Source organism: Cucumis sativus, chromosome 7, assembly GCF_000004075.3.
Source record: "Cucumis sativus cultivar 9930 chromosome 7, Cucumber_9930_V3, whole genome shotgun sequence".
NCBI classification, from domain to species: domain Eukaryota; kingdom Viridiplantae; phylum Streptophyta; class Magnoliopsida; order Cucurbitales; family Cucurbitaceae; genus Cucumis; species Cucumis sativus.
Genome location: NC_026661.2, coordinates 2,557,760 through 2,568,880, shown reverse-complemented (window position 1 = coordinate 2,568,880; position 11,121 = coordinate 2,557,760). Strand labels below are relative to the sequence as shown.

The 11,121-nt window shown below is 34.1% G+C and overlaps 3 protein-coding genes across 4 annotated transcripts; 2 read left to right on the top strand and 1 right to left on the bottom strand.

The window, feature by feature from the left end:
• Positions 1-2,914: 2,914 nt before the first annotated feature.
• LOC101222245 (protein usf) lies at positions 2,915-5,191 on the bottom strand. Its single transcript, XM_004144451.3, has 5 exons — positions 4,944-5,191; positions 4,372-4,514; positions 4,125-4,254; positions 3,851-4,042; positions 2,915-3,431 (listed from the first exon to the last, which is right to left on the bottom strand). The coding sequence occupies exons 1-5, from the start codon at positions 5,109-5,111 to the stop codon at positions 3,222-3,224; spliced, it is 843 nt and encodes a 280-aa protein (XP_004144499.1). The 5' UTR covers positions 5,112-5,191; the 3' UTR covers positions 2,915-3,221.
• Positions 5,192-5,237: 46 nt separating this feature from the next.
• Positions 5,238-6,842, top strand: LOC101205822 (putative pentatricopeptide repeat-containing protein At1g10330). The gene has a single exon (XM_004144548.3). It carries the CDS (start codon positions 5,271-5,273, stop codon positions 6,702-6,704), a length of 1,434 nt encoding a protein of 477 aa, XP_004144596.1. The 5' UTR covers positions 5,238-5,270; the 3' UTR covers positions 6,705-6,842.
• Positions 6,843-7,304: 462 nt separating this feature from the next.
• Positions 7,305-10,576, top strand: LOC101206056 (cellulose synthase-like protein H1). Of its 2 annotated transcripts, XM_031888902.1 has the most exons (10): positions 7,306-7,629; positions 7,738-8,056; positions 8,147-8,272; positions 8,343-8,459; positions 8,679-8,888; positions 8,984-9,092; positions 9,215-9,393; positions 9,475-9,657; positions 9,744-9,825; positions 9,929-10,223. In XM_031888902.1, the coding sequence occupies exons 1-10, from the start codon at positions 7,382-7,384 to the stop codon at positions 10,135-10,137; spliced, it is 1,782 nt and encodes a 593-aa protein (XP_031744762.1). In that variant the 5' UTR covers positions 7,306-7,381; the 3' UTR covers positions 10,138-10,223. The 2 variants fall into 2 exon arrangements, with proteins under 2 accessions (XP_031744761.1, XP_031744762.1); XM_031888901.1 differs by having other exon boundaries at positions 7,305-7,629; positions 9,475-9,825; positions 9,929-10,576.
• The last annotated feature ends 545 nt before the right edge of the window (positions 10,577-11,121 follow it).

Genomic DNA, 11,121 nt, shown 5'->3' with positions numbered 1-11,121 from the left:
TCTCAACCTACACTCTTTGCTTCATGGCTTCACATCATGTTTCTTTTTCTTTTTCTTTTCTTTTTAATTATTATTATATAGAATATCATATGTTGTGGGTTGTAATTAGGCCCTTTTATTAAATTAAATTTCATATATATTTTTTCTTTTGTTATAATCTCTCCCTCTTCCCTCTTCCCTCTTCCCTCTTCCCTCTTCTCTCTTCATCTTCTTCATTCTCATATCTCTCTTTTTTTTTGTACAAAATCCATTTAAGCTCCAAAGGAAGAAAAGAGAACAAAAGGGTGTCTCATACTTCCTTTCTTAATCTCCAACCACATAAACTTGCATAAAGAACCAAATCCATTTCCTCCAAATTTCAAACAAAAAAGTCATTACCATTCCCCCACCAATTAATTCATTGTTTAGAGAAAAACAATGTCAATACAAGAATTAAAATAGACACACATTTGCTTTTTACACTTGTAAATTTCATTTATTATCCACATCCACTTCTACACAAACTTGACATTAAATTGAACCATACCAATTTGATTTTACTTGGAATTTTATCTAAACTTCACGTAACTAGGCCATTGTTAACTTGCTTTCATCTTTTCCAATTTCTTTTACATTTATTGACCTCTATCTTTTCCAATTTCTTTTACATTTATTGACCTCTCGTGTTATCATTTTGGAAGGTTAATTATTTGTATATTATTCTCTATCATAAAAATGTACAATTTTATATTAAGATTTAGTATAAGTATAGTGTCACACTTACTTTTATGATCATGTGTCTTTGCACCCACATATTGAAATTATTAACCTTATCAATTTCTTTTCATTGTAACTAATTATTAAAAATATAATAATTAAAGTGAACTGTTTTTTTCTTTTTTTCTTTTTGCTTGTACCATTTTGATTTCTATAATACCTTTCATATAATTTAAAGAAATATTCATTTTATAATCATTAATTTACTTTTTCTTAAAATAGCATTTTTTCCCATAGTAATTGGTATATTGGGGAGCAAGTGAGATTATATATAATGAGTTTCAAGGTCTTCCAGTTAAAATTTGGATAGAAGAGATGGCAACTTAAACTTTCACATAATACCATCACGAATTTGTTTAAAATAAAAGAATAATGTGATCTGCAAAAGAGAAATCTGAATGTGTAAGTTAGAGATTTATTGGTGGTCTACGAAAAGTAAAATTGAACCAATTTAAACAGGTGACACGATTATTTAAGCTGAAACAATAGAAAAACTAAATGAATCACGGTATGCTCCTACATCTTGGAAAGTGTTACTTTGGGATGTGGCATTAAAACAGCCTCATTGGACATTTGGCAAGGGTGAGCCTTGTCCAAAGCTAACCTCCATTATTCTTTAGTTCTCACCTTTCATCCCTATCATACTTCACTTTCTGGTTTTTGAATGTCAACTATATATTTTTTTTTATCCAAAATCACCCATAACAATTAAATGATCGTAAAGTTATGTTTCTCAATTCAAACATAGGCTTAGGATAAAAAAAACATCAATTATCATCTTTATATATATAAATAAAACTATATATATATAATACAACAATACATCAATTTTATTTTTATATACGTTTGAAGCATACATTCATGAAACATATAGATAGAATCGAACAACTCAAAGATTATATGATTATCTACCTAAAATAATACCATCTACTATATAAACGTGTAGAATTAGACTTTTTTTGTACAATGATATTTTGAAAGACTACTTTTCAATACAATATTTTTTTTCCTACACGTAATTTTCTTCTCTTTCAAAGAATTTTTTTTCATTATTTTGTATGTTCTTATGAATTTTTTTTTTTTTTTCTATTTGTCATTTGTATTGAGTAATTGAATTGAGAAGTTTTAGGGGACCAATTTGAAGGATAAGAGAGAGAAAAAAAGATGCCTTTCACACCCTACTAATAACTAAAGAGTCACCCTCCACTTGATTAGTTATCATTTTCAACATATAATATAAAAGTAGTAGCAAAGAAAAACTTCTCCAATATCTTTAATACAAAAATTTTGCTATATATTTTCATGTATATGAATTTGTATAGTATCCTTAAAATTAGATCTATCAAACATACACAAATAAGCAAGAAAAACAAATGACACTAAAGTAAATAATATAATAAATGAGGAACATTTTAATTTGTTAAAAAAAGTTTATTTATCTATATAATACTTCTTTTTTTCATACACATATTTTTCGAAAACATTTATTAAATATGGGCATACAACATTGACCTTATGAATAGTTCAATTACATAGTTGGACACTATTCAATCTAATTAATAATTGGTATAATCTAGAAAATTTCTTTTTCTAAATCAAGAAAAAATTGTATGTTTTTTTTTTTATTTTCTTATACAATAACATTACCTCTTAAGTAGTCTTTTTTAAATTCAAACCTACAAATTAGTTAACAAAAGTATATATTGATCCTTCTTGATCTGAACTGTTTCCAATTTTATCTTAAGAAAACTAATATTGTTATGGAACAAACTTGTAAATAATGAAAAGATTATTTCCAAATCTTTCTGGTAGTAATTTTATTAAGTTGACTTACATTTGAATTAAATTATTCTAATAAATTTTTAGAAGCTTATTAGGCATTTAAAAGTTTTTGTTTGTCGGCAGAGATCTATAAAGTTTAATAAATTTTTTTCTGACACAAAATTAAAAGGGACAAATCCGAAAGCATCATATATAAACCAAAATTAATATATATTAGGTGTGGTTAGAGCTTAAGCCACCAAGAGGGAAAAGAACAAAAATGAATGAAATTAAGGTCCGTGGTAGACTTGGACTTCGATCTATGACCAGAAATTACTGATATCGACATAGAGCAAAGAACCAAATACACTTAATACTTGTTTTTATACTCTTCCAATTTGCCCGAAGCAGCCGGCATTGTTTTTATTCAATATCCTCGTAATGTATTTTATAACAATTAAGTTTCGAATTTGGATGGATAACGACATTTCCCTATAGATGATAGCAGTTAAAATTTCAAACAACAAACCATATTATTCATATACTTTTCAACAAGCATATGCTTTAGAACGCAACACAAACAAGAGTTACCTTCCACTTTAACAATCACTGCCTAGGAATACAAACAAGCTTATGTCATGGGCCATAAACTAGAAAGTTAAGTAGGATGAAAAGGGGGAATTTGGAATGAAAATCAAACCAGTTCAAGCTGAGAGGTATTTTGACATCCAGGATTGGAATCGAGACCAAGCAAGTTCGACCGCATTATCATCCTCATCATTCATTCCCATGTTCTTCCTCCTCTTCACACCTTCGTCGGATCGGTTCATGAAAGCATGCCCACTTCCTTTATATATATGCACCTCATATGGAATTCCTGATTCTTTCAGCTTTTCCTCTAGTTTCTTGGCAGCCTAAAAACGCAAATCTCATTATTACTTCACCATCTGTTAATGTTTGATCTTAGCACTTGTAATAAACGTATCATGTAAACACCAGATTGCTACCGCTACATACTCATCTCGGCGTTTTTTACCCAAAAAGAAAACTCAAAGCGAATTTTAATAGCAAGATTGTGCACAAAACTCCCGCAACCAACAATAAAACAGTGTATCAAGCATATGCAATATTTCTAACATTGACCCGTTGAAACTTAATGACACATGGAAAATATTTTGTTTAAGCAAAAGGTCGTTTGAAACTGACACCCTTATTTCACATTCAGTAAATATCATAAATCTTTAAATGATTGCCACTTTCTAAGTGACAACACGAAAGAAAGAAAAGGGAATATTATATTTAAGATAGAAAGGAGCAGGAGAAAGGGTTCTACCGTCAAATCAGAGAAGCCAACGAAAGAATCAAGCTCTCCGAAATGAGCCTGAATGGGTGCCTTAGCTTGGGCAGGATCTGCAAGTTCTGATGAAGGAACTCCATAGAATGAAACAACAGCATCAACATCAGGAATCAAAACAGAACTTGCAATTGAAAGTGCACCCCCCATACAGTATCCAGTTACACCAACCTGACAAGATCCTATAACATTTAACTTTCTAGTTTTTATAGATATAAATGATGTCAAAAATGGAGATTAAATAGCTGAATACCTTCTTAGAGCCATTGGCCTTGAGCCAGTTAACTGAAGCATGAATATCCTTAACAGCACCTTGCCAGTCGAGACCATCCATCAGATGCTGTGCTTCAGCAACATCTAACCCAACCTTTCCTCGATACAAACTGATATAAGATTGCACAAAAGAAAACCTTTATCAGTAGAATGCAGCACAACCAAGGAGACCAGAATTATTACAAAGAAACACAAACTCATATTCCAAGAGAAGGAAAGCATCATACTCTGGAATAAGTGCCTTGAAACCAGATCCAAGCTCAGATATCTTCACAGCATGATTCTTGATTTCATAATCCACTCCCCACCATTCTTGAAGCACAACAATGGCAGGGGCATCATCTCTCCCCACAACATAAGCATCAAATTCCTGCCCAAAAGAAACAAGACTCGTAAATGTTTAATGAAAAGTACATGAATACAAATATCAAACTGTTGAAATACCATCGAATTGAGCATCTCTATGCTACAGTAAAACTACACCGATCATTTCAAATGACAAACACCCCATAAACTTTATCCAGAAACATCTAGGGTTGGAAAAACACAATACAAATTCTCCAGGACTCATCAGGCAAAAGGGTTAATTCCATTTCCCCAAAAGTAGACACTACCACAAGAATCGCACCGACCCATTAAACAAAGTAGCCGAATTCCCACAAAAAAAAAAACGGCGCCACTAATGTTTCCCAAGGCCAAACAGCAAATAGAATCACAGCAGCTTGATAAAGAAACAAAGAATAGATGAAATCAAAGTGAGGGGGAGGATGAAAGAGGGAAAAAAAGGGAGTGAACTCACAGTGCCATCTCTCTGAATTTGGATTTTCTTGAAAGGGGAAGAAGAAGCCATGGAGCGTACTGAGAAGCGAGAAAGTGAGGAGGTTAGCTTGTTAGGAGTAGAGAAGATTGAAGGGGTTTTGAGAAATGAGCGTGAAGAAATCGAAGACCTTAGAATTGAAAATAACATTTCTCAGCGCCTTATACCATACGAGAACGAAGAACCCGTAGGCGGATGAAGGAGAAAGGGGAGAGCAGTGAGTAAATTAAAACTTGGACCAAAACGACATCGTTGCCTTTGTAACTTTTGTTAACTGCAACTCCAAATGTAAAAGCCTGCGTACTCCAAATGTTTACGTCACACCCCTCCGAGTGGTTACTTCAACTTCTTCAACGTTTCCTCAAGAACTCAACTAAAATCCCACAAATCCACGCCCTTCTACTCACCCAAGGCCATCTCTTCAACAATTCCCAAACTTCCTCCAATCCGAAATGCCTCATCACCCTTCTCTACAACACTCTCATCAGAGCCTATTTAAACTTTAACCGCCCTCGTTTCGCCCTCCTTCTCTACACCCAAATGCTCTCCCAACAAACCAAGCCCAACTTCCACACTTTCCCTTCCATCATCAAATCCGCCACCATTTGTTCCTCTCTTCTCCCCAAATTGATCCACGCACATGCTTTCAAGATCGGCGTTCTCACCGACCCCGTTGTCCTGACATCCTTTGTTTCCTCTTACGCCGACCTTCGTGAACTGGCTAATGCACGTAAGGTGTTTGATGAAATTACCAATCCTTGTATTGTTGCGTTTAACTCTATGCTTGATGCTTTTGTCAAAAATGGAGACTTGGGTTCTGCTGTTTTCATGTTTAGGTCCATGCCAGAGCATGATGTGGTTTCTTGGACTAGTGTTATTAATGGGTTTTGGTGGAATGGGCGCTTTCTTGAGGCTCTCTGGTTTTTTCATGTGATGATGATGAGTGGTTCGGTTAAGCCAAATGAAGCTACTTATGTGAGTGTACTTTCTTCTTCTGCTAATTTAGATGCTGAAGGAGTTCTTTGTCGTGGGAAAGAAGTACATGCTTACATTATTAGAAATGAGGGTGAGTTTAGTGTTTTTATAGGGACGGGGTTGATAGATTTTTATGGGAAGATGGGATTATTAGGATGTGCGAGAACTGTTTTTAATCAAATGAAGAAGAGGGAGGTCTGCACTTGGAATGCAATGATCTCTTCATTTGCATCCAATGGTAGAGAAACAGAGGCATTGGACCTATTTGCCACTATGAAGGTTGAAGGAATACATCCTAATGAGGTTACATTTGTTGCAATTCTCACAGCGTGTGCTCGTGGCAAGCTCGTCAAATTGGGATTGCAGTTATTCCAATCAATGTTATACGATTTCTCAATTGTACCAATTACTGAGCATTATGTATGTGTGGTTGATCTCTTAGGCAAAGCAGGGCTTTTGCGAGAGGCAACTGAATTCATAGAGTCCATGCCATTTGATCCGGATGCTTCTGTTTTGGGAGCTCTTTTGAGTGCATGTAAAATTCATGGAGCCACTGAACTGGGGAATGAAGTGGGAAGAAGATTGCTTGAGATGCAGCCACGACATTGTGGTCGGTATGTGACTTTGGCGAGTATGAATGCTGGAGCAGAGAAATGGAATCGTGCTGCAGTTATAAGACGTGTAATGGCAGACGCCAGGATTCAGAAAACTCCAGCTTATAGTAGAGTAGATCCAATGCAAAATCTGGTGCTAGTATCACCCTCTTGATCTTGAAACTGTAAATAGTATTTGTATACAAGAGTAGTGTTGATAATTTTGTTAGTGAAACTGTCATATTGATTGAATTGACTATCAATGCTTTATCTGCAGCATGTAATGGTAATACATAGAAAACATATATCCAAATTGGTTGTTTTTACACACAATTCAATCATTCAATATGTTCAGATAAACTCAATAATAATAAATATGACATATGAAACATCTGGACAATAAAGAGAGAGAGAATGATTTGAAATTTTGCAAAAAAAAAAAAATGTATTTGATAAATTAAGTATTACCCACAAGTTGAAAAAATAAGAGAAATTATATCAACGTTTCAAGTACGTTTTTTAACATTAATTCTAAATTTAGTTTGTTTCAAAATTGAAATAAATTTGGTTGAAAAATTTAAATAATATAAACGCTAAATAATTGACAAACTATTTTTAAAAAAAAAACTAAAACACAAAATCTTTTAAAGTGTAAATATAATGGAGTATATATACACAAAGTTTGCCCCATGATAAATAACGTGAATCACGTTAACTTATCTAATACCTCTGCTCCAAATATTGAATGTTTCTCTATATCTACAAAACCTTTATTATAATTTCATGGTTTGAGACTATAAAATACTGCTGTCAACTTTACACATTAAACTCATCACCCGAATCTCTTCAACAATGTCCAATTCCTTCCCTCTCTACCAAAAATTGGCCATCAAAAAACCCATACAAAGATCTGTTGAACTTCTCATTTTGATTCTCGCCATTTCCCTTCTTCTTTACCGTCTCCTTTACCTCCAATCCCATGCCCTCCTTTCGCTTCTCGCCTTCTTCTCCGAACTCTGTTTCACCTTCGACTGGTTTCTCTACCTTCTTTTAAATTGGAATCCCGTCGACTACAAAACATACCCTCAACACTTCAAACAGTCTGTTTTACAAAACCCCTTTTCTTCTTCTTCCCATTCATCCAATCCATTTCCTCAATTATTTCTCTGATTTTTTGTTGATTTGGGTTTTTCTTTTTTCTTTTACAGAGTTCATGAGGTTCCTGCGGTGGACGTGTTGGTGACGACTGCGGATTGGAAGCTTGAGCCGTCGGTTATGGTGGCCAACACAGTGTTGTCTCTGTTGGCCGTAGATTATCCGGCTGGAAAACTTACTTGCTATATCTCCGACGATGGGGGATCTCCGGTTTTGCTATACGCTCTTGTTGAAGCCTCGAATTTTGCTAGAATTTGGGTTCCTTTCTGTAAGAAGTATAACGTCCAAGTTAGAGCTCCGTTTAGATACTTCTCCGGTAAGTCTCCATCCGCCGCCGGCCATGAATTCCAACAGGAGGAGAAGAGGATGAAGGTACACACATTCAATATGTATATATATATTTTTAGTAAACTTGAAAGTATATGAACTAATAAATGACCTCTATTTTTATATTATACATAGGATGAATATGAACGACTTCGTGAGAAGATTGAAGCTGCGGAAGAGAACCCAATGGTATACGAAACTTCTAAATACTATGAAGCTTTTAGAAACACAGACAAGAAGAACCATCCCACCATTATTAAGGTAATTAGATTGTGTTACTATTCTTTAATTCGTAATATTTATGGAGTTTGTTAATGAGGAAATTTTGCAGATTTTATTAGAAAACAAAGGGAATGATTCAAATGGGATACCAAATTTGGTATATGTTGCAAGAGAAAAACGACCAAATCAACCTCATCACTACAAAGCTGGTGCTTTGAATGTTTTGGTATGTTTACCAAACTTAACACTTTGGATATCTTGCCATTAACATCATTATGTTATTTCTATAAAACAAATTTAAAGTAGGGACATTTTTCAAAACAGAGTAATAAAGAATTTTAGAGCAAAATACTTTTTCTTTCACAAGTTGTTGATTAGATCTATGGGGTCATTTTCTTAATTAGATGCTAAGAGATTTTTATTGTTATTGAAAATTAAATAAAAGACTAGGGTATCCGGTGTGATGACAAATGCACCATTTATAGTGAATATAGATTGCGATATGTACGTCAACAACCCAAATGTTGTGGTTGAGGCTATGTGCATTTTACTCGGAGCAGAAGAGCAAGAAAGCATTTTCGTACAATTCCCTCAAATATTTTACAATCAACCCAAAGATGATCCATTTGGTTGTCAACTCAATACCCTCTTCCAAGTAATTCAATCTTCTCTCTTAGTGTTCAATAATCTAAACTGTCATATTCTTCTTTCTTATAATTGTTCTTATCTTTTTTTGTGGTATTTTGGTAGACATTGTTACGTGGGATGGCAGGAATTCAAGGTCCTCTATACTGTGGATGTAATTGCTTTCATAGACGTAAAACCATTTATACCTTGAATAGTTCACCGAATAAAACAGGTAGTGAATAAACCTATTCACGAATTTGACTCTAAAATTTAGAAACAGTAACATTTTCGTATATAATTTTGTTGAGACAATGGAAGGATCATATATATTCATATGTAATATTATGTTTTTAGGAAAAATTGAGGAGAATTATGGAGAATCGGAAGAGTTGACAAAGTCAGCCAATGAAATATTAAGAGGGGTGCAAGCCAACGGACGTACTCACACGACCATAGATCTTTCTACTTCCATCCAATCCGCATATCAAGTAGCCAGCGCCGACTACGAAAATAACACTGCCTGGGGTTTAAAGGTCAGTTTTGTAGTGAATAAAAACAAACACATAAAAGCCAATAATAATCTTAGGTAACAAACAATTGAACCTGTGTTTTAGGTGGGTTGGCTTTATGAGTCAATGACAGAAGACATTCTGACCGGAATAAAGATCCATTCAAAAGGGTGGAAGTCCGTATTGTTGCAGCCAAACCCACCTGCGTTTTTGGGGTTGGCTCCCACTGGTGGTCCTGATGCTCTTACCCAAAGAAAGAGATGGGTAACAGGCAGTTTGGAGATCATGGTCCGTAAAAATACTCCACTTTTAGCTTTTTTCTTAACCCGGCTCACCCTCAGACAATGCTTAGCTTACACATATTTCTTAATTAGAGGCCTCTACGCCATTCCTCAATTGGTTTATGCCATTCTTCCTGCCTATGCTATCCTCACCAACTCTCACTTCTTGCCTTCAGTAAGTTCTCATTTGAATATATAAAAACAAACTTCTATATGGTTTAAAAGTATATACAACATAAAATATATGGTTTTATATATGTTTTTGGTAAAATGTTTAGGTCCAAGACACAGCTCTATTGGCAACGTTTGTACCCATGTTTATCCTTTACCACTCCCATTCAATATGTGTTTATCTTCAATGCGGCTTATCAGTTCGTGCATGGTGGAACAATGTAAAGATGGAAATTATCGCTACTACAAGTTCATGTGTCTTTGGAATTTTGAGCCTTGTTCTAAGGCTCTTTGGTATTTCAGAAGCCGTGTTTGAAGTTACACCTAAAGGCCAATCTAATAATAATGTCGATGATGGCAACGTTGGAAAGTTTGTTTTTAATGAATCGCCACTATTTATCATCGGTACAGCAATGGTGCTATTGCAGTTGATGGCATTGGGATCGAAATTGTTGGCCGGGATATTGCAACCACCATCGTCTAGTGATGGACGACGAGGGTCCGGGATAGGGGAGATTTTGGGTTGTGTGTGGGTCTTAATGACTCTCTCACCCTTTTTGAGAGGGTTGTTTGCTAAAGGGAAATATGGGATCCCTTTCCCCACCATATGTAAATCGGCTTCTTTGATACTGCTTTTTGTGCCCTTCTACAAATGGCTTTGAATTAGTTTCATCAACTCTTTTTCTTTAAATAAAACATTGTTATTGTTTGACATTTTTGCTAATCTTTTCTAATAAATTTCAAAATTTTCTTTTTAGTCACTCCGTTGATCAATTCATTACATGCATTTGTTTAGTAATTAATCTTTTATAAGTTTTTTTAAAACGTTCAAATCTTATAAGGTTAGACAGTCGAGTTGTTTTAAATTGTGGAATACTCACGAATATTATAAAAATAGCAAACACCCATATATCCATTAGGAAGATATATATCTGCACTTGACTTACAAAAAAAAGCATAACTTTTATGATAAAATTTAAGTATGCTTGAATAGTCATTTAGTTTAGTTATTAGCCAAAGTGTTTGGTTTTCAATAAATATACTTCTAAATTATTTTAAATTCTAAACTATTGATATCCAATTAAAATAGAAGGATTCATCCAATTCAAATGTATGATACTGTTCTCACGAGATTTCAGGATAAATGTAATTCGTGAAATTGAATTTTGTATATTGATTTATATAGTGGATACGGTTTCTAATATTTACTCAATCAATATTTTCTCTCTAATACAAGTTAATATTTAGAATTTCTTGATATTCGGTCTTTAGGATGTTGTAGTTGCAAGTCAATTTAAAA